The sequence below is a fragment of the Seriola aureovittata genome, chromosome 4, assembly GCF_021018895.1.
Source record: "Seriola aureovittata isolate HTS-2021-v1 ecotype China chromosome 4, ASM2101889v1, whole genome shotgun sequence".
Taxonomy (NCBI): domain Eukaryota; kingdom Metazoa; phylum Chordata; class Actinopteri; order Carangiformes; family Carangidae; genus Seriola; species Seriola aureovittata.
Genome location: NC_079367.1, coordinates 19424985 through 19452514, shown reverse-complemented (window position 1 = coordinate 19452514; position 27530 = coordinate 19424985). Strand labels below are relative to the sequence as shown.

Sequence of the window (27530 nt, the reverse complement as noted above, 5' to 3'; positions counted from 1 at the left end):
AAGATATGATGGGATTACATGAGGTGTAATTTGGGGTTTATCATTGTTGATTTATACAGTGATATAACATTCATGATGTATTTATCTCATCTGAAAACGAGACTAGACTTTTCCAACTGCATTTCTCTTGGATATGCCGGTTGATTGCTTTTTTGAACATATTACCAGATGATTCATAGATGTAATATATAGAATTGACTATAGAATGTGATGGTGTTAAATAAAAGACCATGCAGAGACAGTGGACAGATGTTAATAGTGTTTATTTCAGAGAGGTACAATGAACAACCCCAAAAATATAGCCCCAAAATGGATATACTGTATTACCCTATTCAGAATTGATGATATGTAATTACTGCCCCAAAGTACTGTAGTTACTTTTATTAGAGACTCTTTACTGACACTCTTCTTCATGCTTGCAGTTTTGCATCTTTAGGCCACTTCACTTGACATTCCTCCTGAGCAATTCCCAAAGCACACTACAGCTCTACCTCCCACTTCCCTACATAATAAGAATCAGCTGGCACCAGACTTGCATCCCTCTTGAGAGGTGTGTCCATCAAAGTGAAATTCTACTCTCCTTTAATTGTTTTTTTTTTTTTTTGTATGTGTTTTTGGTTACATCACTGCCACGTGATGCAGTAAGAAGGAGGAAATTATGAGCACAAGGTGACAGGTGTCAGAAGGCAAGTTTGTAATGGGTTTATTTTTATATGGAATTTATGATGTTGTTTGCATATTGTTTCGATTTTTGTGGAGCTGGCATGAGACTTGCGTCCCTCTTCAGATGTGTTTCCAACAAAGTGAAATTATACTCCTTCATTTGTTTTTTTCACCATGGGTCCTCCATCAAAGTCCTTTTTTTATGGTATTGTGTTGCCCCTAAAAAATGGGATCTTCTTGACTGGGTGTTCGAGGACATGAAAATCTCAGTTGAATGTGGATGAAGAGGACTTCATCCCGCAAGGCAAAGCATATGTGAAATAGAAGGGCAGTTAGTACAAGATGGACAGATGTGTGGTCGGTGACTCTTCCTGTAGCACACACACCCAGACACACACACACACACACACCCCACATGTCAACCCATTAAATCTTTCTTTTAGTAGTGCATTATCACAAATGTTATGTCATCGTTCTTATCCCCGTAACCCACTGGTTGACCCTGATGAATCCAGCTGATTCGCAGTAACACGCATCTGCTGCACTCTCCTACCGTACTCTCCATAATCACTCCAGAAACTACACAATAAACAATACTGTAGCTGCTGAACCTTGAATATAAATCCGTGCGACAGGGTAGCGCGTTGGCAGCCACACTGACACAGCTGCACATGTTCTGAGAGACCTGCGAACATCAGAGAGAGATGCAGGAGGTGGGAGCGGGAGAAGAGATGACCAGGAGAAAGGTGGAAATGTGTTTGTTTTCAGAGAGAGAAGACTGTCAGATGAAGGTGCTGCCACAGATCAGAGTACAGCGCAGGAGACGATTTGGGAGTGTGGAAGCTTAACGTCTGAAGCCAGTCCGGAGTGTCCGTCAAGTCTGATGTGTGGAAACCCAAAACAGTTTTTTCAGAGCTTTTAGCTACAGGTGGAGCTGAATGTGTTGGGGGAAGTGGCTCCTACCGGCAACCTAATATTCTGCAGTGAACATGGAGGAAATTTATTCCTCACTTTTTGATCCCGGTGTTTTATCTGCTCATAAAGTTCGATCCACCTTCATTTGTGGTCCTGCTGAAAAATCTGCCATGTTAACTGTAGCGACTCTGCTGGCGCGTAATGTCTACCATATTGGTGGCACCGTGGCTGTACCACAAAAGTGCAGGCTTACACAAATTGGTAAGTTAGTGTCTGCGTATGTGTATGTGTGTGAGTCTAGACACTATAACTCAGTGTGCCTTAGAGAACGAAACCCATTAAAACTTACATATATAAGTGAGTCTTTTTTCCACTGCCACCTATTTTTCACCTTTTACCCTTTTGTGTAAAAACCTCTTGTCCTCATATTTCTTTGTGACTGTGCAGGTTGTCTTCCGATGGCAAAATATGTGTATGTGGAAAAAACATATCGCACATTGAACATATATTGCTTGCTGGTGCTATTTATAGCACATGAAAAGAGCAGGAGCTCATGTTTATGTAACAGTATCCCCAGGGTGATCGAATTGCTCACTTTCTGCAACCATAACTTTGAACCTGCAGAAAGCTTGTCTTAATGAGCTGTTGCTCATTGCATGCAAGAGAAGGTTTGTCTTGTTTCTGTGTTGATTTCTGTGCGTTTTTCCACTCGCCATAGCAATAACCCACAATAATTAATGTGTAAATGTCATTCATTTTGTCCTGTGGACAATCAGTCAGCCAAAACTGAATCACATCTTGATTGAGCTTCAGCACACAAAGCAGACCTTCAGGTCATGAGAGCTAACAGGTGAAATAGAGCATTAAGTGAAAAATGATTACACCACGCCTCCATTCAGTTCTGTTTTGGTTTGATTGCTGTGCTCGTGTTTCGTCAACAGTCGAACTGGCTGGGATAATTCGGGCGGTGCCTTATGTTGCATGAATAGTGCATGAAGGATCAGACAGATGCTGTTGAATATGAATTCATGTAGTTATGAATAAATAAAGATAAGTCTTTGGACTGTGGACCACTCCACTCATCACCCTCTGACCAATTCTCAACAGAGGTCTCATGTAGAGCCGTTGAAGAACTGAAATATTAGCCCTGACTGATTATAAACTCCTAGAAATGAGGTGACAGCGACGGCTGCGATCTTATTCCATATTGAGATTTGAAATGACAGTTAAGATTGAACATGATGAATGAAAACTGCTAAGGATGATAATGTGATTGCCAGGTGCTCTGTGATATGTATTTGCCGTCCTGGACTGATCTATATTGTATGGATCTAAGTGAGGATGGCCTTTGTTCATCAGGTTTTCACAAAGACGTTTTTATCACCTACCCCATTAAAATATGTTTGAATTGCCTCTGTGGCAAGACAAAGCTTTGATCTGCTCTCTCTGCTGTGTGCCGACAGAGATGATGAGTTTTTACACATACACACATGCATACACATAAACATAAATGCACTCCAGTAAATACATGCACAGAGACTGTTTTATTGAATGGGAAATTGGAGCCAAAAAGTAGGAGTCAGACAGAAAAAAGATGCTTTACATATTTTTTTTTTTTATTCCCATAGCTGGCTGAAAATCAAATCACATTTTCTGGAAAGAGAGACACTTGTGGATAACTTGCATATAAATGTCAGAAGACACTGAATTTGTTTTTTTCTGCTATGCCCTGCAAGACAGACAGTAGAATAAGACTGTAAATTTAATCCCTCATGCTCAGATGGTCTTATCATTAATGCTTGAGGGAAAATGGGACAAGAGATGAGTGTTGAGATGTGAAGAGCACTGATCTTTTGCTTCAACCATCATTGAGAGCCACTTATTAGTTTTCATCTTTGATTATGAGGCAGCTCCCCTCTCCCCGGCAGACATTAACCCTGATACTTTCTCTCCTGGTGTCTTTTACTTTGCAATCTTCAGCTTAACCAGGTTCAACTCTTAATGGTCCTTATCTTGTTGATGGAGAGTAAAGTGTGTGGAGAATGTTGGCAGAAATGTCAAGGATGAACAGGGAGAGATCGGTAAGAAATGTGAGGAGAAGTAACAATATGTACTGTATGTGCTGTTCTTTTAAATTGTGCTTCAACACAGAGACAAACAGATTATGAACTGATACCTGTACATGTCAGTTTCAGGAGAGCTGCCTCATGTTGGCTGTTGAGCTAAATGAAAAAAAAGCTGATTTCTGTCTTCTGTCTCTACGCTTACATATTTATACCCCAAGGGAATTGTGGGAAAATGGGCGTGCGTTCTCTAGTAATGGTCAATAGCGTACATTCACTTTAGGCCTGATTTATGATGTTACATATGCGAGCGCTGGGGATGTGTTGTTGGAAGCTTGTCTAATCTGAGTCATGGATTTTGTAGCCTGAAACAGCGTGAGACCAAAACCCCAGAGGAACATGTCTGTTCAGTGTAAGAGAGACTGTGGATATGATCAATACTTCCATAAACCCACATTAGATAGCGCCTTCCATCGAATTCCATCGTTAAGGAAGCTATGAATTTCAGTAGTGGCGTGTGAGATTAATAATGCAACGCGACCTATTTTCTTGTTTCTGATTAATTCTTTTCCCAGAGTCTCTTTGTATTTTCTGCGTCCCATTATTTTCTACTCTACTTATCAGTGTAAAGTACTTGCTCATGCATTATGAACAGATATGAGTTTGTATTAATCGCTTCAATGTGCTAAACATTCCAATGACTTCAAATAATTCACTATAGCATATATGATATATGTTGCTTGTAATCTTAATTAGTGTTGTAGTTGACAACTATGAAGTGTAATGAAGCCTTGAGCTAACAAAGTTAGTTAAAGTTAAGGAACCAAATATTTCCCTCAGATGATAAAAGAGACCAGAATTAAAAATGGATGAATACTGGACTTCATCAGGTGGAAGAGAAGCACAACTCCAAATGCTAATGTTGCTCTCTGTCTGCTGGATGACAGAAAAAAATAATGAACCATTATATTAATACCATTTGTTAAAGTGTAGTTCATAAAAAAACAAAAGACTTGAGGCAATTTTTAGTTGAGACTGCTTTGTTTTATTTGCACACAGTCTATGTAAACATCCAGAATCATTTGCATTTTACATAAAATTCAAGCATATACGCTGTGGTTTGCTACAAAAGATGACCTTTGCAGTCCATTAAACTTGGATAAAACCTAATCGCACCAGATCTATTAATCACTCACCGTTCAGCAATGGCAAGAAATCGCATCCACCTGGAGCCCAGATGTTTATATCTGCTCAGCCTTCAACAGACTTTTGGTTTGCCTTGACTGTGAGCTAAAGTGTCTCAGGATGGAGACTCGTCTTGGTCAGAACTCAAGTTCACTGCTTTATTTATGCAGCTGTTTGTTTCTCTCCCCACATATTCCATGGTGTTATCAACATAGCAGATTTTGTGTCCATTAGTGCATTCGTGATTTGTCATGCACCTTGGGAGATAATGCACAGGGCTCGGATTTATGTGCTTCTGTGTGTGTGTGTGTGTGTGTGTGTGTGTGTGTGTATGTATGTGTGTGTGTGTGTGTGTGTGTGTGTGTGTGTGTGTGTGTGTGTGTGTGTATGTAATACGGTCCCTGGAGTGAGCATTTACAACTCGAGAAATATTGAGAAAAAAATTTGTGTCATTGCTAAGTCTGCCTTCAGGACAGAGAGCCTGTTAGCGAGTACTCTACTCAGCATGTGCTCTGTGAAGTACGCTTAAATATGCTGCGAATATCATGCGAATACATGAGAGATTTGACTTTGGTTGTCTTTGAAGATAATCACCCATGTCATCTTAGAATATCCATTTTTATATTTTGTGTGCGTGTGTGTGTGTGTGTGTGTGTGTGTGTGTGTGTGTGTGTGTGTGTGTGTGTGTGTGTCCTTATAAGGATAGAGAGATTAAAAAATGTTCTACAGCTTTAGAACCGTTTTGGATTTTCTAATTTTTCCAAGGAGCTAATAGATTGTTTTGTAGTTTCAAACCCTGAGGAATTAGGTTCTCTTTCTTTTTCAGTTTTGGTCTTCCAAAAGAAAGGAAGAGTCCTGGACCTTTCAAAATTCGTTTTCACAGTTATTGAAGCCACTGTCCTTGGTTTTATATATATCATCTATGCCTTGCTACAGATTTATCGTGGCAGTCCACAGAGAGTTCCTTGGACTTCATGGCTAGATTTTTGTTTTTGTCTTAACATGCAGTGTGAATTTCATGTCAGCAATTTTCTAAACTATGTCCAATCAATTCAGCTTCCAACAGATGGACTCCGATCTCTGGTAGTCATGTCTACACAGAATAATTGGGAGCAAGCAATCAGTGTATGGAGTACTTTTCATCTTTCTGTGTAGATTATCATCATATAGCGCCAGGAGTTTAAGTGTCTCTTAGAGGTTGCCTTGTACGAGGAGAATCCGTCCTTCCACCTGGAGGACTTGGCTCCAGCCTCTGTGTTGACAAGCATTCAACCAACTGAAGTGCCCTTAAATAAGTCTGTGAACTCTGAGCACCTCCAGAGAGAAAGCTGTAAAGCTGACAACTCTAACAAGGCACTTTTTGGTGTCACTGAAGTATACAGTGTATTGAATCTTCTCGTGTATCTTCTCCATTGTGACCAGCAAAACTTTTATTAGAGAAATGATGGATAAGAATGGTTTATACCAGGCTTAACGTCATCTGTGTAAAATGAATGAAGTGAATATGTGTCACTTATGTTTTGTACACTGTTATCAGGTGCGGTGTGGTTCTCTCACTGCAGTCAGAAGTCAATTTTAAACTAAACTGAACGAGGGGGAAGAGAGTCTTGTGAGGAGAGTGGGACTTATGTCTCCTTCTGCATGTAAACAAATGGCCTCAGATAGTAGACACCTAAATACATCACAGCCAAGGTTGTACTGAAGGAATTCTATTAATTGAAAATTAACATTTCTTCCCGCGATCTGTTAACGTTTGATCATTTTTTTTTTTTTTTTTTTTTTAAAACTCTTCATTTACTGTTTTAATATTGTAGCCGGTGTATATACATACTGATGCATGTAAACATAGACTTATTGCATGCATACATGAAAGCACACGGTACATGCACAACCAACCACACACACTAATACACACAAACACACACAGGCATGTGCACACACACTCCACTAATGAGGATGGAAATCTCCCTGCCTCTCTGTTGTTCCCCGTCTGTATCCCTGCCACCGGCTGTCATGAAAAGTAAAAAGTTTGAAGTTTGGTCTTTTATCCTTTTCCGATGCCGGACTGCGCCTGGCAGTCAAGCAATCATTTCAGTCCCTCTTTTCTTCTCTTCAGAACACTGCACCATTATTTTCCCTCTGCAAACATTCTCCTGCTCAATTCAAGTGTCTTTAATTGAACCTTTACCTACAGATGACTGCCAGAAAAATTGAGTTTCTCTTCCAAGTACATGATGCACATATATATTGTATACCACAGTGCAACAATTCATTGCAAGGGCAGACAGTGAAGTGTCATCACCTCGCGCCCTGTGTGAGAATGTGTGTTGATGTTGAAACTGATGGAGAAGATAAATATATAAATGCCATAGTATTAAAAACAACCATAATGCAGTAGCAATTAGTACCAACACCTTGATACTCAACATTCAATTCAGCCCGTTTAAAGGGTGAATTCACCCAAATCACAAAAAAACAAACAAACAAAGAAACAAACAACAAAAATGTTTTTACCTGTGACGTGTTTGAATCAGCAGCAACATTTCATTCCAGAGTCCATTTCCTTACTACTGTGAATGATCCACAAACCTTAATTAGGCAAATTTAATTCCAACTAGTTTCTACCGAAGAAATTATTCCAATGAAAAGTGTTCACAGTGAGGTCTCTGAATTTTTAAAATGTTATTTTTCATTGCAGCGAACCCCCAAAATGAAATTGCTTTGGGGTAGAAGCAGACATTTCAGAGACTATCAGAAAATCCAAGCAATTTTTAGTTACATCTTGGAAACCGATGAAGCAGCTCAGTCGTAGTTTCCACCTGCCTCAGCATGAGGCAGAAATTTTCTTCTCCCAGAGCCTAGAGGCCCTCTGTGAATCTTAGAACAGAGAGACACACATTAGCTATGTCTCTCTCTCTCTATGAGATCTCTCTGTTCCTTCTCTGAGCTGCTTTCAGGAACAGGTCAGTGGATAACAGAAAAAGCAGCCCTGTGTGTTCACATAGTAGCATCTCTGTTGTAGTTTGGACTCTGACCCACATCAGCTGCTGCCTGCTCCACTAATTGTGCGACTCTGTGACACTTTGCCTTACCTATTCCTGAGAAAAGACAGATAAAGACAGACACCTGTTCCTTTTGTGTCTTAATATAGTGCTCCACTGACCCCAGTGTTTGTGTTTTTATCTCCAGTGGAGCGATGCATGAGTGTGATGCAGTCCGGGACACAGATGGTAAAGCTGAAGACAGGATCCAAAGGGCTGGTGAGGCTCTTCTACCTGGATGAGCATCGCTCCTGCATCCGCTGGAAGCCCTCACGCAAGAGTGAGAAGGCTAAGAGTGAGTATGCGTGCACACATACACATTATTTCTACTCTACAAGAATGCTTTTGTAATTTTCTTTTAAAAATGATCAAGATGTGATATGCATCCCAGGCTTATGGCTACCTTTCAAAGAGGAGACCTCCATAGCATATTGTTTGCCCTCTCTCTCTAACTTATTTCTGTCCTGCTTTTGACTTTCATTGCTTATGATTAGTTTGTCAAAGCACTTTGTAAACAATGTTTTTAAAAGGGGCTATATAAATAAAGTTGTTATTATTATTATTATCGTTATAGCCTGCAGTGGAACTGTCTGTTTTGAGGACAGACTGGGAGAATCTTTCAAAAATGTTTTCAACATTTAAACAAATTTCTACTCTGAAAATAATCATGTGGTGTTGTACTCTAGAACTAGAGTGACAAATCGACGAAAAACACTAAAGTATCTAAAATGATAAGTGTGTATAATGTATGCAATGTGGCCGTAAACCAATATAGTTGTAGGTACTTTAATACTATTGTTTCATTATAGTTAATAATTATAGAAAAAAATCTTCCAACATTTTTTAAAACCCTTTGTGTACGTTCCACCCACCACAGCAGGATTGGGTTTGATGCCCTCTGAACTGAAAACAGGTAGGATCTGAAATAGATGCTGCACCACTGCACCTTGCAGTCGTATAAAAATCCACCACACTGCACTAAATTCACTGAACCTTCACAAAGGGTGTACCCTTACAAGAAGCACACCAACACACCGAAAGACTCGATTTCCTCTCAGACTCAATTCAAAATTCATCAAAGATTGAAGCCACAGCCTCAGACATTCAGAACAGTCAATACTGTACCAGTTGGACACAGAGTTCCTTAGAGCATTTCAGTCTTTGGATATTGAACTTCAGATTTCTGTGAGCCTAGTAAGGATTGAACCCACATCCTTAAAATGTCCAAACACTCTAACACCCTTGATGAATGGTTATCAAAGCCTTTGAGTGTTTCCTTTAGGTGTTGGACTTTACACTTTACAGAGTGGTCCTTTATCACTGTGAGCTGTTTGACCAAATACACTGAAGCCTCATTTCTTGGAGCTTTTGACTCTTTCCTTTGGATATTTTAATCCAATTGCAGAGAGTATCACAGTGATTGATCCCTTGACCTCAAAACTTCATTTTTTCTCTGAGACATTTGGTCAGAAACCAAATGTCTTAGACCTTTTTGATTCTGTTGTTTGGAAGTCTGACTTCAAAATCCATAAGCTACATGAAAATTGAACCCACAACCTCATAATTTGAAAACTTTCCTCTGTCACTCTGAGCCATTTGGTCAGTCACTTATAAGCCTTTGAGTCTTCACTTTGGCTGTTGGACTTCAAAACTCACTGAGGCTCAAAAAATCAAACCTCAGAACTTCCAAGCAGTCCTCCAACACGCTGAGTTATGTCGTTAAGGACAGGACAGTTTCAATCTATTTCTTGGACTGTTTCCCTTGGGTGCGGTCCAAAGGAAAAGTTGGGATCACCATTGGCAGATCTTGATGGCCAAGGGGAAAGGTATTGGAGTAACTGGACTATTCAGTAGTTTTGAGTTTTTGGGTTTGATCTCTGTGAAATGCGTTGGAATTTTTAAGTCCAGTGTCCAAAGAAAAGAATCAAAATCTCTTAGAAATAGAGCTCAAAGGAGAGCTATTTTGTTCAAATAGGTCAGGGAGTGACAAGACAGACCTGGTCTCTTGAGGTCTTTGGTTTGAGCCTCAAGATCTGCAGTGAATTTTAAGTCCAGCACAAAAACATTCAAAGGCTTTAGAAAATAAGGGTAAAGTGTCTGACCAAGTAGTTAGAATACTGCTCGTACATTTATGGATGTGAGGTTGAAATTCACAAGGCTGCATTAATTTTGAAGTCCAAAACCCAAAGTGAAAAGTGCTCAGGGAGAAGCTCCCAGTGCGAAGGGGACTTGGTGGTGTGCAGGGGCTGTTCATGACTGTAAAGCGCCGGCAGTGCAGTGTATGGTTTGAATCCTGCTCATTGCTGGTACCTGCAGCATCAAAACCAATCGTGCTTCAGAGGTTGAGGCACACACACACCACCAGCTGCCCAGTTCTTTCTTTGAATATGAGCTTTGAGAGTGTGTGTGTGTGCTGTCTGTCTGAGCATGATCAAAATAACGCTGCCATATTGTTACTTTCAGTCATAGTAGAATTTCAGAAATGAGGTTATGTAAAGGGATGAGAGAAATGAGCGTGATGGGGAAAATGGGCATGCATAATTTTGCTATGGATTATTACAAAATACACTTTTTAGGCTGGTGAGAAGCAATTAATTGAATAAAATCTTGAAAGCATTAACTCTTTAATCTGTCGGTTGAACATAATCGTGTTTCTCAAAACACAACACGCATTAGTGCACTGATGAGAGACATAGCTGGATTGTTTTATTTGAATGAGACACCTTCAACAGCAAGTTATAGGCTCACACCTGAGAGATCCTGTGAAGAGAGCAGGAGCGAGCTGAAGAGACAGATAAAGCACATGTGTAAATACATGTCTACTGCAGGCTGTTTCCCTCTCCTAACAAGGACACAGAATCAAAGCTAGCTAAGTTTATACTCCAATCTCATTAGACTGCGATACACTCTGAAGCCCACATGGAATTGGCTTCTCTGTGTATTTTTACACATGCCAGAGAAATGCAGAAAGTGTGGAGATTGCATAATGCTATTCATGGCTTATTGCTGATCATGGTTTCATATGTCAAAGAGGAATACAGACTTTTTTTTTGCCAATTATTTCAAGTTTTTTTTCTTTTTTTTTTTTTACACTTGACTGCTGTCTGCTCCAGTCATTCCTTTGTCATTAGAGATACACCACTCCAAAGTTTTTCTCTTCTGAACCTAAGACATCTGCTTAGATCTGATATCAGTATGCTCTTTTTTTCTAAATGTAAAATCTATATATTTCATCTTTCTTTCATCTTTTGAATAGGATTTTTTTAAGGTAACACATTGCAAGGGATTGCTGTGGCACATTCCTTTGACTGAATGACAATACATAGTTTCTTTTTTTTTCATAATTTCCAAGAGCCTCTGGACACTATAGTTTTTCAAACAGGAGTAAACAGTGCATTTGTTGGGGACTATTTTCAGCTGTGGATTAATACACATTTGATGCTCTAATGAGTATTTATGATGTATGTGGGATTGGCTCAAATTAAACTGAAGTGTCTGTGTTCATGGTAATGAAGGAACATGTAACCCAGTGCAACAGTGTGGCTCATTGATGTATTTTTAATAGCAATAACAGGTCTATGGCACAGAGGAGTAGGCTGCATCAGGCTCCAGCTACACAGGCATTACTTGCTAGTATTATAGTTGGTCTCGGTCTTTCTCTAGGATTTCCTACCAATGGGAAAACAATAGAATTTCACCGTTCATTCTTTAGGTTGTAATTCAATGACAGAAATCAATAATTCACCCATCAAGTTTTTTTTGGTTTTAGGCCTTTTAACAAATAATCAAAGTAGTCTTTTCTCTTCCTTTCCATCCCACTTCTTCTCTTGATCAGTCACCATTGATTCGCTGTACAAAGTGACAGAGGGCGGTCAGTCGGACATCTTCCATCGTCATGCAGATGGCAGCTTCAACCCGGCCTGCTGTTTCACAGTGTACCATGGAAACCACATGGAGTCCCTTGACCTGGTGACATCCAATGCAGAAGAAGCCAGAACCTGGATAACTGGCCTGCGCTACCTGATGGCCGGGATCAGCGATGAGGACTCACTGGCCAAACGGCAGCGTACACACAACCAATATCCTTTAAGGAAAGACTTACATACAAATCACTGTTATCAGGAGAAACACAGCGCACTGTCAAGAGCAGACCAATGTTCTAGGAAGGAAAGAAAATGTGTTTATGTGATTTAGTTTGAGAGATTTTTTTTCCCCCTTCAGTTCAGATAAAAACACTAAATTTTTCAAAAGAAAATCCTTCTCCAGAAAGTGAATTTCAAGGTTTTGACTTGCTAGGAACTCGGCAAGTGGCATATTTAAGTTTTATTGAGCTTCATCCACCTGTAACCCAGCATTCATGGTCAGACACTACTTGTTAATGTGCATCACCTTGAAAGAAAAGTCTGAGTTTTCATTTGTTTATAGTCAGACGGGTTTGTGTAATCACATTGCTCTATAGGCTTAAACATAACCATGATTCACAAAGACAATATTGACTTGAAATACATGAAATAACACAGACAGATTAACTATAGTTATTAGATGCACAAATGATGGTATCCACATATAAACAGTCTCCATATGATAAATACCTAATTTTCCTTAATGTGTGTGTCTGTGACGTGGATGAAGCAGACGTTTGAGGAGGCTGATAAAAATGGAGACGGTCTCCTGAACATCGAAGAGATCTCCCAACTTCTCCACAAGCTGAATGTGAATCTGCCACGCAGGAAGGTCAAGCAAATGTTTCAGGTCAGAATCTGGAGCCGTTTTATTTACTGCCAAATCCTGGCAGGTACTTAATAAGTAACAGTCCCCACAATCTTAACATAAGGCTGCAGTTACAGTCACCATTTTACGCCTCACATATACATTAATTGCTCTTACATTCCTTTCAGAAGCTTCACCATAAGGGAAACATTCATATATCAAGCCCTTAATTAGAAAAGGATGCTTGAATCCATTTTAACCTGTAAAATTCCTTATATATAAATATTTAAGATCACTGATGTCACATTACTATTGCATTTTTTATTTTCATGTGCATTTGTGTAATTTAAATAAATGACCAAGAAATATTTCATGTGTTCATAAGTGAGAGAAACACTTTTAGAGGAAAAGGATGAAGTAGTTTAAGGAGTGGTCTGCTTCAATTTTTTAAAACAGAAGTCACATTGAGTAATGTCAAAAATCCACACTCAACTTTTCTAAGGTGAGTACTAGCATGCAGTAACACAGTGCAGTGCTGCGGGCAATTATTGTTCAATTTCTCACTTTTTCATTTTCTTGTTTTATTAACTATACAACAAAAACAAATTGCCTTCGTTCTAGCAATTGACTGATGATTGACTTTGAACAATCAATGTAGTTAATTATGACAGTTTATTATGCAGATAGAGATGGTTTTGTTTGTTTGTGTTTTGATTGATGTTTTCATTTGGACGAGGGTGAATTGGTCAATTTTAGGGTCGTACTATACAACAGACTGATTCGCAGACTTGCAGACTCGCAGACTCAAAATGCAGAGATTGGGGCAAAAAATAGCTGTTGCTTAGTCAAAGATACAAAAACCCCCCAAAATACTTGTTACCCAAATTAAAGCACTCAGACTGTAGAAAAAAGCAAAGGGATTAAGATTACTGCAAGGGCAGATATAACCTAACCAGGGTTGGGGAGTTGAGACAACAAAGACAAAGTGATGATGCTGGCTGCAGTGTAAATAAACTGGTATTTGTTTGGCTGTTTTCCCTATCCCAGCACCACAGCTTTGCCCCCTGACACGTCCATCTGTCCATGATGACATTAGATAATAAGGAAACAGTAATACAAACCTTTAATCACTGATAAGTCCCAGTGTTCTTAAAGCCCCCGAGAAAAATTACTTTCAAATCTAAAGTACGTCTCTCTAACATCAAATATTCCTGACTACATAAGCAACTATCTAAGTTAAATTTGGAAACAAAAGCACATTATGTTATTATTCATGAAGCATTTAATGCTTAAAAATTCAGCTATGACATTCAGTTATGACATGTTTCTTCATCAGAAACACGAGGATGTGGGCAGTGCTGGCAACATAAGGATATTATTGCAAAATTGTGATTGGTGCAGGAAATTAATTGAGGTCACGTTTTTTCATGCCCACTTTAAACCAGTGAGAGGAGCACAAACAGCAACTCATTCACAGAAATCGCTCATGTGAAATTAAAATAAAAATAGTTCTAACCTAAATGTTGTGTTCATGTAGGAGCCATCAAGAATCATATGAAGCTGATTTGAAAAAATTGGTTTTCAGGGCCTTTAAACTTCCAAATAGATATTATGACAACTGACTGACAAGAGCAAATCCTTATTTCAGCTCAGAGTGAGCTTAAAACTTGGAATTGAAATTGTCATGCACTATCTATTTTTGAAATTTGCTAATATGATAAAAATATCCAAAGTGTCCTCTAAATGCTCTTCTCCACCACCAGTAATTCAGAGTCGATACAGTGAATCTGAAAGTTTTTATCTGTTCAGAATGGGCTAAACTGTCATTTCACACCGATAATCGCTCCATTCTCTTGAATTTAAATTAGATTTCATTCATTTAATCCTTTCTATTTAAACTTTGGACGGCAGCGTTGCGACCGGAACAGCTTGTGGAGTTGCTTAAAATACCATGAATCTGTTTGTTTTCTGTCCATGCATTTCTGATCAAGTCTATCACAGTAATTTATCCTGCAGGTTACGTGTAGACTCTGTCTGTGATCGAATCCCCAGTGCCCACAGCGAGCTCATTATGGGAGTGTGATGGAGGCATTAGCTGGTATTATTAGATTTGGTGTGGAGTCGAATGGGCCCCCTGTGAGATCCAGGTAATATGAGAAACTGGATCCCAGGGAGCAGACGGAGAGGAGTGGCGGGATAAAATGAGTGGCAAGCCACATGCGGTGACATATGAGGTTGGGAAAAGGAAAAATAGGTTGGAGAGGTAATGGGTTTGTGTCATAAAAGCTGGTACATTGTGTGTGGTTACTGGTGTGAATTTGTGGTTGTATTAGTGTGAAAGGGAGAGCACCATGGCAAGAGATGGAGAAAAGATGAGACAGTTTGCAACCACACATGTGCACAGCCGTTCCCGTGTGCACACCTTTACAGCTCAAGTCTATGCATTTTCTAATTTTAAACTATATGCATTGACCGGTATAGTGTCAGGGTTGACTCACAGTAAATATTGATTTTATGCCATTTATTAGAGACTGATAATCAGACTGACTTATCATTCATCGTGACTCATTATATTTCACTTGAGACATGTTAGCTGATTTCTTGTGAGGAGAGAACGTTAATCTGTTTTGTTTTGCCCTAACCAGTGAGTAGTGAGTGACATATCCATCACACCATCATTTGCAGCAGGCACAGAGACTGTGGTGCAAGGAGCAATTTTTTAAAATTATTTATTTATTTATTTTTAGTAATTTGACTTGTTCAGCTGCGTTGATTTTACTCAGACTTGGTTTCATATTTCTGTTGCTATCTTCCATGAATGTAGCTAGGTAGCTAGCAATCCATGTAAGAGGATGATCTAGAGCATGCAGTATTCTCCATGAAACTTATGTCCATGACCTACAGAGGAGACATATAATATACTTGTTTCTTGATTCGCAATTTTGACTAGTATTTTCAAAAATTTCTGTTTGTTGTTTCGGATGAGGACTGTGCGAAGCAAACAAATAGAATCACAATGCAAGCCATGTGTTTGGAGTTTGTGTAGCGTTTCACTATGTCTGTTTTTGTAGTTTTAGTGTAACCATTAAAATGGAATAGCTTGAGACGTATCACTTCCTCACCCACACAGGAAGCAGACACGGACGATCAGCAGGGCACGCTGACATACGAGGAGTTCTCGGTCTTCTACAAGATGATGTCTCTGAGGCGGGACCTGTTCCTGCTGATGATGGCGTACAGCGACAGGAAGGACCACCTGACAGCGGACGAGCTGGCCAACTTCCTGCGGAATGAGCAGAAGGTGAGAGGTCACACTGGTCATACTGGTCTGGGGTTAGAAGCAATAAAGTTCTCTGCCAGTGATGTTTAACGCCGACACGTTTTTTATGATGAGGTGTCCAAACTACTTTTCGTTCGAATAAGCTATTTCCTTTTGAGATCCAGCTGCAGAAAAGAGATATTTCTCTTCACCCTCTCCTTAGTCTAACACGTAACTCCTTCTGTCTCAGCTGTCTGCCCAGAGGAGTCTGCTCCTCTAAGACAATCCATCACGCCTGAAATTATTTTTTTTCTCTCAGTTTTTTCTTTGTGTCTCTGACACACTCTTCCTGCTCTTACATTGCAATTTTTTATTATGCTGTATTTATCGTCTCCACCCTGTGATACTCTGCATTAATACTTTTCTTCGACTGAATAGCTGTTTTGACATGGCTGCAGCAACAAATTAATTGTGAAAATAAGATGTCATGCTGACTTCATTTAGCTTTTAGACTGGGATTAAATCATTGTTATTTACTATATTTCAAAGAGTAAACAGGTGTTTACACATTTTCTTATCTTGTCTACTGTATTTCATGCTGGTCTCAGACAAGTTAGAACGCTTTGTAACCAACTAGGTCACTTCATAAACTAACCGTACAATTCTTGGACAGGAAACCACAATGTTGTCATCACTTTGTTGTTAAGTAAATACAACATGATGAGTTTTGAGAATTGAACCTTTCATTTCGCTATTCGTCCGGCGCCTAGAATAACTCACTATATTGCACCGCCGCTGCTTAAAACATTTGTACAACTAAGCTCAGAACAGATGACCAGAGCCTCAAGGTCGACTCTTAGGGGAGAGTAAAGAATCCCTATGAGCAGCTCTGCCTTTACACAATCTGCCTTTCTAAAAAAAAAAGGATTTTAATTAATTTGACACACAGTATTCACCTTTCACATTCATTCCGTGTCAGACTGTCAACATAAAAACAAGTCTAGGTATAAACCTAGTATACGACTGGCTTCCTAGCTGCTCTGGAGCTGCCAGGAAGCGGAGCCACGCTTCCAATTCACTGAGCCTCGCCTCGCCTCGATAGCAGCAATTTATTACATGTACCATTATTGCTAAAGGAGACAGAGGAATAAATATTAGACACACCGAGCAAGAGAGAGCAGGAGAGTGGGATGGAGAGAAAGAACCTATCTGTAACTGCTAAGCAAAAGAAACTAGCAGATCTCAGAAGCGTATAAACAACAGAAAACACATCAGCACAGCAAATCAAAGCCCAGTTTAGAAATAAAGGGTTTTTGTCTTCTGAAACGTTAGAGGGCTTTTAATTTGAAATGGTTACAAGAAGTATTGAGTATTGTAACCATAAGTATTGTATTTACGCGTGGAGGGCAAACGATCAAAATGAGGCTTCGTACTAAAATACCAGTATGACTAATATCAAACCGAGGGAATTAGAAATAAAAGTCTGCCTCTAATATATGTCTGCTGAAAACTGCTGTGGATCCGCTTTAAATGCCCCCCTGAAAACGGTTTGTCCCAAATCATGTTAAAGAGCAATGGCCAATGGGAAAAGTCCAACACTCACAACTATATCACTCACTCAGTCATGGACAGTCGTGAAACTTGTATTTATGTTACTGTACTTATTGTATTGCGTCTGACTATCCAGGGACTGCACATGGAAATTAGCTCTTAGCTCAGTCTGGTACATGGTACCACATGATTGATCGATAAAAATCAATAAAAAACTAAACTAAACTTAACCTTGGGTTTGTTCATCTTTTTTCTCTGCAGGTGGCCAATGTGACTCCAGAGTACATTGCAGAAATCATTGACAAGTTTGAGGTATCTGACGAGAACAAACAAAGAAGCGTTATGGGGATTGAAGGTAACGTTCTCCCATTTCACCATCCTCTTTCATGACTTAGTTTTCACTCCCTCAATTCTTTCCTTTTTTCATATTGGGGCCGTTCATTGTTTATCCTTTCAACTTATTGTATCTGTCATGGTACATCATCAGTTTTCATTAGTTACTCTGTTATTTATTATTTTATTCATTCATTATTTTATGCACTCACATAGTCATACCGCTTATGCCATTTCAAGTTCAGGAAATGTGTGAGTCAAACACAGTATATGGATTATGTGCAGAAAATCAAATTTGTTTTTATAATAAATAAATGAATTAAGTTGTGTCATGCATAAAACCATGCCCTGCCTGCATGACCTTACAAGACTTCATACATTCATATAAGACAGACTCAGGATGCAGTCTATGACAACAAAAAACCAAATGATGAATACAAAATCATTTTTTACAATCAGACTTTCAGACCTCAGTTGATTACAACAAAATTCACAAATCACTGACAAAAAAGACTATAAATTCACCATGCCTCCTTTCCGAAGCTTTTGAGTCTAAATACATCAAAATTAAACAAGTATTCCAACATAACTGTTTAATTGAAGCTTGAAATTACAAAAGAAAATGGGAGTGGCTTTCCACAAAGGGCTTATTCCCTGAATGGTTTTGAATTGCCCCCCCCCCCCCCCCCCCCCCCCATGGCCAAGAGAAAAATTTAAGTGCAAAGGAATAATAATTTTGTCACTACTGTTTTTAAATCCAATATCAAATTTACCAATTAATCTTCTCCAATAAAATTTCTATTAACCCAGGTTTTATCATTTACGGTGATAACTGCTCAAAATAAAAACCTTAAATCTTGACAATGGGTGTCTAAAAAGACAAAATAATGACAACTTGGGGATTTTGTCTTCGGCAAGTGTTCATCTCTGGATGTCATTTTAAGTAATGCCACAAGTGACTGGAAGGTGAGCTTAAGGGAGAAGAAGGAGTGAGGACTGAGCACAGTAGCTGGAGTGAGAAAGTGGGAAGTCAGAATGAGGGTGCAGGGAAAGAGAAACAGAAATGTGTGACAGAAAGGAGCGGAGTGACTACGGGGAGAAGAGATGAGAGGAGGAAGAGGAGGTGGGGTGAGACTAATCTTGTCATTGGAGGCATGAAGGCTAACACTATATGTGTCTGGCTGATCAGACCAGTATGCCTGATTCCCTCCCTGTAGGCCTGAAATGTGTGTGCTTAAACAAGCATTGTGCACAGATGTGACAGAAATGTTCAAACAGATTTACATTATCATCTTTTTACAGTGTGATGAGCTGTTACCTACCTTATTTGGTCTCTTGGCATCTGTTGGACTGTATATACGTAGTATCCAGTATAGTTCATATACATATTCATGTCACATGTCAATGTGGATTTAGCCAAAATGGTACAGTGACGAGATTGCATGTCCAGTCTAATCATGGACTTTCCATAGCAAAAATCTCTCTCTATATTTGCATCACATTTTTTCATTTCTCTTCCAAATCCAGTTTATCCACATCAACTGTCTCCCTCTTTCCCTCGTCTGCTTTCTCGCTTATTTCCGATTTCTCTTGCTCTTGGTATTCCTGTCTCATTTCCATTCCTCCTCTCTGGATGAAAGGATGCTTTCTTCTCTGTCACTCCTCTTCATGCTGTTGGCACCTACAAAAAAGTTGAAACCACAGTAGTGTGTTTTGAATGTGTTTGTGTCTGTCATCTGTCAGTATTTCCTGGAGCTCATACTGCTGATGAAGAGATGTATAGATGTCACTGTTAGAAGCTGTTAAAAGTTGCATGATATGATCTGGTTGCTGGGAGTTTGAAATCAAAACGTTTTTTGTGTCACTTTTATATCAGGATGTTGAAAAGCAGGCAGCAATTGGTTGCTGTAAATCTGAGGCAGGAGGGATGCATGACAAGCAATATTTAATGTTATTTTCTGAGTTCCACCATGACCTCTGCTACTGACTTCAATATATTGATATGTTCACTAACAATGACCAAGAGTCTACCGCCCACTAGCAGCTCTGTGAGACTGTATTAAGACACAGAGGCGCTTTTATCAAAATGCTGACATGAGCATGCTAACAAGATGACAAAGCTAACATGCTGATGTTAGCAGGCATATTTGCTAATTAGCACTAAATGCAACGTACGGTTGAAAGGGATGGGAATGTCACAAGGGGAATGTCATTTGTGCCTTAGATATTTCACTGAATGGTCGAAAACATTGACCTGCTGGTGGTGCCGGGTAAAGAGTCAGGAGATCATTAAAGTCATTAGAATTCATCCTCTGACCACCATGAACATGTGTACCAAATGTCATGGCAAGCCATCAAATTTTGTTTGAGACATTTCAATTAAAAAATGTATCAACTTCACAGAGGTACTAACGTGAGTAGGATTCATGGTCTTGGAGTAGTGAATGTCTGTACAAAATTTCATATGTCAGTCCATCCAGTAGTTGTTGAGATATTATCAGCTGATGCTGCCGTTCACAGAGCCATGCCAATCTCCGAAAAAAAGCTGCAAAACAGAATTGACACTAAGCTGAATTCTGCAATACACTGATTCCCATTGTAATTTTCAACTTTTTTTTCCATTTATGTGTATTTATCTTCAGGTTTTACAAGTTTCATGCGCAGTCCAACATGTGACATTTTCAACCCTTTGCACCATGAGGTGAATCAAGACATGGAGCAGCCGCTCTGTAACTACTTCATCGCCTCCTCTCATAACACATATCTGACTGGAGACCAGCTTCTCTCCCACTCCAAGACGGACATGTACGCCTGGGTGCTGCAGTCCGGGTGCCGCTGCGTCGAGGGTAGGCGTGTGTTTACATTTAAACCCAATTTAGGATCCTTGTATTGTTCGTGCTGTCACACTGTCATGTCTTACTGGGACACTTGGATAGAACAGAATTGTTAATGTTATTAGTAACAGTAATATGTTTGCTGGGGAAATTGCCTATTGTGATTGGACGAGGTTGCTTCAATGGCTCCTTATTGCAGCAAACTCTTTTCACCCTGTATCAAATGGTATCACTGTTTGGTGCTAAAAATGGAATAAAACAATTGCTGTTAGGGATGATAATGGGTATTTATGGATGTTAAGGATGTTTACGGCTTAGCAAAACATTTTTTCTTAATGCTTTTAAATGAACACCAAAGACATATTTTGCAGTGTTTTATGTTTGGTAATAAAATTTGAAACAGATGCAGCAACACCTCACAATGAAGCACAATATTGCACGTGTTACTGCTTGAGTGTTACTTTTACTCACACTATTTTGTATCCCAGAATGAATCAACAGCAGTGTTCATTAGGAGAATGCGAAATAGTGGAGTACAGGAGCTGAGGCATCTTTGCTATATATCAAAGATGAACAGTGAGGAGAGGCAGAAACTGAGAACAGTAGAGAGAGAGAGAGAGAGAGAGGGAGGAAGATATAAATGTTTTCCACTTTCATGCATCATTTCCTCTGTTTTTTCCCTGCAGTGGACTGCTGGGATGGTCCTGATGGAGAGCCGATGGTCCAACACGGCTACACTCTGACCTCCAAGATACCATTCAAGTCTGTCATAGAGACCATCAATAAATACGCCTTCATAAATAACCAGTGAGTCAAAGCTCCCTACGGTACAGAATGTGTGTGTTATTGTACATGATTGTTTGTGACATTTTATGGAAACTACACACTTCCATTATCCCATAGGTATTGTTGTGGGAGAAAAATGGCCTAATGGAAATGCCATTTTACTTATTTCCTCTTTAGTTTATTCACACATATAAATCTGACTGAAACATCACGTCTGTTTGACATTCTATAGAATAAATAATATTCTTAGCTTCAGGACAAACACAACATTTCTCCATGTGCACACACACACACACATACAAAAATTGTATTATTGATTATATATTGTCCTCTACTGTTTAATTCTGTTGCTTCATGCTCCACTATGGGGTGAGCTATATTGTAATAGCACTAACCCACACACAGGCTTTTCCACCCTAATTTAAAAAGTCGGTGAAATTCTGTTTTTTTTTTTTTTCTCATAAAACAACTCTCAAACTATCATTTCTCACACTGTTATAATGCAATATCTATGACTCTAGTGGAAGGTTTCCCCCACAAGGTTAAAAAAAAGCTGCAATATTTAAAAAGCCAGGTTTGTGTTTTTCAGAAAACACTGTAGTTCCTGGCAGTAATTAGCACCTATTACTGAGCCATCTGCTTTGCAGTGTTTCCTCTGGATCCCCGAGGTACCACTGTTTTCTCTGCTGAGTCCGACAATACCCAAACAAAGTGGTGAATGATGCAGCATGCTGCCGCACTGTCTCGCTTTAACATCTATTGCAGCCACTTATGATGGCAGCAGCTGTGTTATAAAAGCATTTATTTTATTCAGAGGTACAGACAGTATTGGAGTAAATTCAATTATGTAATCAAAAAGAAGTGTAACTACATTTGGCAATAGCTTGTTGGAACATTCACTAACATTAGATTAAGGTTGTACATCTTATTTTCTGGCTGTCAACTTAACTTCTTGTTCAATTTTGATGCATTGTTGCTGTCATTGGTGTTAAAGAGATAGTTAGGAATAGGCTTACTGCCATTCTCACTGAGAGTTTCACATTTGTCCATCAAATATGAAGTTAGCAACACGGTTATCTTAGCATAAATCTCACAGACCCACGAATTGTTTTCACAATTTGACTTTTGTATGAATTAAATAAACCAGATATAACGTGTTAAATAACAAGCTTTAGATCTGTTGGCTGATATTGTTTCCTCGGGGCAGAACCAGGCTAGCTAAACTAACTGTGTCCTGGCTGTAGCTTCATATTTACCACACAGACATTAGGAGTGGTTTAAATCCTATAATCTAATTCTTGTCAAGAAAGTGAAGACTGGTATATCCAGAAATTTCAACCTATTCCTTTAATTTCCATCTTAAGAACCGCTGTAGCCTATGTTAAACATAATCAGTACGCAGCAAAAGAAGGAAAATACAATTTTCACCCACCTTTTATCTCATTACTATATATTTACTGAAGCTGAAATTAGTGTATTTTAAAATTCATCATGTGTGCATAAAGCATGTCTCAACAGATTTTGCAGGCACAGAGCCTTCAGCGATCAGTCACAGAACAAAACAGATTAACACTGAAGTCAAACAGGGAAACAACATAAAGACAAAAGACACATGGAGAGACATTACAAACAGCCAAACCTGCTCACATTAAAACCCTTTTACTGTCATGACTGCCTGCTACGCCTTTTGACTTAACCTCCATTTACCTCCTTTTCATTCCTTTTTCGGTTTTGACTTCATGTGTGCTTCAGATTAGAGCTGAAACGATTAGTTGATTAAGTGATCACTTGATTGACAGACAGATAATCAATGACTATTTTGACAATTAATTAATTATCAAAGGGCAAAAATGCCAAATATTTTCTTGTTTCGTTTTCTATGTTGTGTGATCGTCAACTGAATATCTTTGCGCAACTATCTTCCAGCAGTTTATTGACCAAAGTATGAATCAATTAATTTAGTAATTGACAGACTAATAAATTATGAAGATTATTGCTGAAATGCTGTCCTAGATAATTTTAGTCAATAAAGTTATATTTCTTCTGACGGTTGCTTTGCTGTAGGTCTTTGTATTCCTCTGTGAATGAAATGAAAAACCACATGTTCATGGTACTTTCCCAAAAGAAAACATTCACCGTTGCTAATTAGGAAATACCTTCATATTCTCATAAACTCATATCTTATTAATTAGTCATCTGTAACAATGCTGATGGCAAGAACAGATTAATAAATTGAACATCCTGTGTTTTCTCTCTCTCTTCTCTCTGCTCTTCTCACCTTTTACATTCAGCTGATATTTTATCATCAGTGCCACCTGTTAATATGATTAATGGCTCCTGGGTTGAATTGAAATGGAGTGAGTCTCTGCTCCCTCCGACATCACACACACTCACACACACACATTACACAGCTCATTGAGCCGCCTCACTGTTTCACCTGAGAGGAGCTCCAGGGTGTCACTGACTGTGTGTGGAAATGAAATGACTCTGGATGCTGCTCTCTCTGCTCTCTCTTTTTGTCTTTGGCAAAGGATCCTTTTGTGTGTTTAAGTGTGTGTGTGTGTGTGTGTGTGTGTGTGTGTGTGTGTGTGTGTGTGTGTGTGTGTGTGAGTGTATGAGTGTATGTTTTGGGGGATCAGAGGTGGAGGTGAGAGCGGGGCTGCGTCCCCTGAGGGGGAGCTGTCACTCTGACAAACCTGACATTTGAGTTGTGCTGCTGTGTGGCCACAAGTCATTTCACCTTTTCTAAATGAAAAGACAGACACTCACGCACACACTCCACATCTACACAGACCATGGCACAGAGGTGAAGAGGTGTTTATGCAGCTGTATTTTTTATCATTTACCTCTCTGTTCTGTGGGTTAGAGGTGAGAAATGGAAGTTAAATTTGAAATGTGATTCACACTCATCTCGGCAGATCAGTCTCTCCTCAGTCCATTTGCTGCATTCAAGACACATTTCCTTCATGTTGACAGGTTTTATGTAATTTATGGAAACCTGAGTATGAATATATATATATATTTATATCTTTTTTTTCCCCAGGTTCCCGGTCATTCTGTCCATTGAGAACCACTGTAGCATCCAGCAGCAAAAGAAGATTGCGCAGTACCTGCGAGAAATCTTTGGAGACAAACTTGATGTGGGAGATGCACTGAGCAGAGACTCTAAGACATTACCCAGTCCTCACAGCCTGCTGGGAAAAATACTCATCAAAGTAAGGACAAATCAATGGATGGATTGATGGACAGATGGATGGATGGATGGATGGATGGTTGGATAAACAGAGCTTGATTTTAAATGAATACATGAATTAATTAATTAAAATATGCCCAGTTAGTGTACTTGTGAATCAAAGGTTCTTCATCACACCATTTCCTTCCTCTTATAACAGTGAGGTGAGCTGAGCTCTTGTCATCTCAACATATTTTACTTCATGTGTGTTGTAGTTAGGATGGGAAGAGAGAAAGGCTGTGAGGGAGCTAATTATTGCCCATAAAAAGAAGATGAGAAGGAAGAGGATATAGTGAGGACAAAACTAGGTCATTGTGTTACACACAGTGAAATGAATAGAGAGGACAAGTTGCTGGCATGTGATGAAAAAGTAACAGTTCTATTTTTTATATTTTGTAACTCGTACAATACATATGTTGTATGTGGGCATACAAATGCATACATACACACAACAACCAAACACAACCACACAGCACACAGTTGGTGCTGTCAAATGACTAATTTTAAATTGCTATCACTCAAAGCATTCTACAATTAAACATAATGAAATGATATATGTTGAAATTCCATGAGAGAATATAATAAATTGTATATTCCCCAAATCCCTGGTTAAAGTAGGGCTTAAGTGTAGAATAAAATGTTAACCACAAAACAGGCTGCAACAACAGCATTGTTTTCTAATTACTTTCACTTGAATAACTTAGCAAGCTTTTAAGCTCAATATGACAGTTTCCCCAAAGTGATTATTAATAAATTATGCAGTTTCTCATTATCTTAAAATTAAGACATCACGCAAGCCAGTGTTGGTTTCCTTAAACCAATCTTTCCCCAAACTTAAACTTAAACTTAAAGGAATAGTTCCACATTTTGGAAAATACGCTTAATCACTTTCTTTGCCTGAATCATCATCATATGACAAAAACCCCTATTTTGTTATTTAAATATGACGAGCTTATCTCTTTGCAGCACCTACTGTTATAGTCCCAAAGGCAGAACAGTCCAGTGAGATGATCTTTGAAACATGGTTGATACCATCATCCTCAAAAAGATTGAAAACCCAACATATGATCTTTTTTTTAATATCAGCTCTCACTCTGACAGCCTCAGGCCCAGAAGATCCTTATCTACAGAGACGGTGCATTTGGATGAACAAAAGCTTTCAGCATTTATTGTTTTGTTTTATTTGAAACCAGATAAAATTGACTTTATCTGTAATGTGAAGAAAGCCTTCTTTGTTCCTTGGCAAAAGGAGCTCTGGCTTTGTCCCTCCCCAGCCAGATGTCTGAAAAGTGAAAGAGCATTATTGATTTTCTATAAAGCCCTTTACTGCTCTCTAACAGTTTTCCTCCACCCCTTTCCTCCCCCTCTCTGCCCTTGTTTGAGATCCTTTCACCTCTCTCCATCCACTCAGTGGAGCGAGAGACCAGAGAGTCACAAGATGGCAAAGAAAAATGGCGTGAGGGTTTTTTGACAGTCATAGCTCGAAGGAACAGGGGACAGAGCACTGGTGGCAGTGGTTGAAGCGAGGGTGGCGGTGTCAGCCAGTGAAAGACTGGATGTACTGCAGGAAGCTCAGAGTCTGCAATTGATTTTTTTCTTGAAGAAGAAGCTTAGAAAATCTTGACTCCCACTCACACCTTCAGAATGGCTCACTAATGGGCTTCCACTCTGCTGAAAGAGCTGCTTAGGGAGCTTCTTGGGGAATCTGCAGCTGATTGTACAATGTGTGTGTGTGTGTGTGTGTGTGTGTGTGTGTGTGTGTGTGTGTCTGTTAGTTTGTGTGTGCACAAGTGTGTTTTTTGTGCTTATATCTGGCAGTAATGGCCTGGTAATACTGGTAAAAGAGCCACATAAAGGAGGAGGTTACTCTAATGTGTGTCTGTCCATTTTTGTGTGTACAGGCTTGTGTACAGCGAAGTGAATGTCTGAGTCCAACACTGATTTTATTTTATTCTTGGACTAAGAGGTGCAACCTGTGTGGGCGTTCTTGAGTATAAAAGAGATGAACGAGGGGTTGCGCTGCATTAAAGACATATGCACAGGTCAAAAGCATGTTTGTCACTCTCCTCCAGTCTCTTTGTCTGTCTTTTCTCCCTCCAGGGGAAGCGTCTCCCTGCCTACCTGTCTGCAGACGCCGAGGAAGGGGAGGTATCCGATGATGACAGCGCAGATGAAATTGAGGACGACTTCAAGCTCAAGAGCAGTAATGTAAGAAAGGAGAGCGGAGTCTCTCTTCCTTGTTTTCAATTTTTCAAGTTTCCATCATTCTCAGCCCAGTATTAAAACTAAAGACGTTAAAGTAACTTCCAACTGCTATCTCTCTCAGTTTGGGCAGCCTTCTTTTTTGGGTCCATGTGTGCTTCTCTGCCAGTTTTTTATGTGCTACTTAATTTGTTAATTCAATAAAAACAAAAAAAACAAAAAACAAAAAAAAACTCACTTTGGACTGACAGGGACTATTGCTAGAGGATCAAACCCATTCCTCCACATACAGGCATCACAAACAGAAGTTAGATAATGGGATCTTAATGATATTGTTGTGCTCAACATAATGACTTAAGTAATTGGGTAGTAATGTTGGTGCTTGTAATGTTTTATTGATCGTCACTGCTTTAATGTTTTGGAATAATCAATGCTTAACGATGCAGATATAAATATTAAGTCAGTGTCAGTTGTTGTTGTTTTTTTATATATACATAAGCATTGCAGCAGCATGTAAAACATGTCAGAGCATCTTATCGCCGCTTGCTTATACAGATCACTCCTGAACTTTCATATTGCCATTTTTATAGTAATTCTTACTCATGTTCATTTATTCTGTGATACAGTCGTGCCAGGGTCCCCCCTCACCACATTTAATGCAGGAAAACACTTCCACATTTTCCAGATGGTTTAGTTGTGTAACTGAAAATGGCATCGTTCTTCCACATTTAGCTGGAGGCATGAGGCTGCAGATGC

The 27530-nt window shown here is 39.2% G+C and overlaps 1 protein-coding gene across 5 annotated transcripts in view; it reads left to right on the top strand.

The window, feature by feature from the left end:
* plch1 (phospholipase C, eta 1) overlaps positions 1 to 27530 on the top strand; it is a 59779-nt gene that overhangs the window by 15522 nt on the left and 16727 nt on the right. For all 5 annotated transcript variants that reach the window (XM_056374927.1, XM_056374925.1, XM_056374926.1 and 2 more), the window contains 9 exons: positions 8016 to 8162; positions 11703 to 11946; positions 12490 to 12619; positions 15708 to 15878; positions 17649 to 17742; positions 20363 to 20566; positions 21241 to 21361; positions 24384 to 24555; positions 26673 to 26780. In XM_056374927.1, the coding sequence (XP_056230902.1) occupies positions 8016 to 8162; positions 11703 to 11946; positions 12490 to 12619; positions 15708 to 15878; positions 17649 to 17742; positions 20363 to 20566; positions 21241 to 21361; positions 24384 to 24555; positions 26673 to 26780 (1391 nt within the window). The remainder of the gene's footprint in view (positions 1 to 8015; positions 8163 to 11702; positions 11947 to 12489; positions 12620 to 15707; positions 15879 to 17648; positions 17743 to 20362; positions 20567 to 21240; positions 21362 to 24383; positions 24556 to 26672; positions 26781 to 27530) is intronic.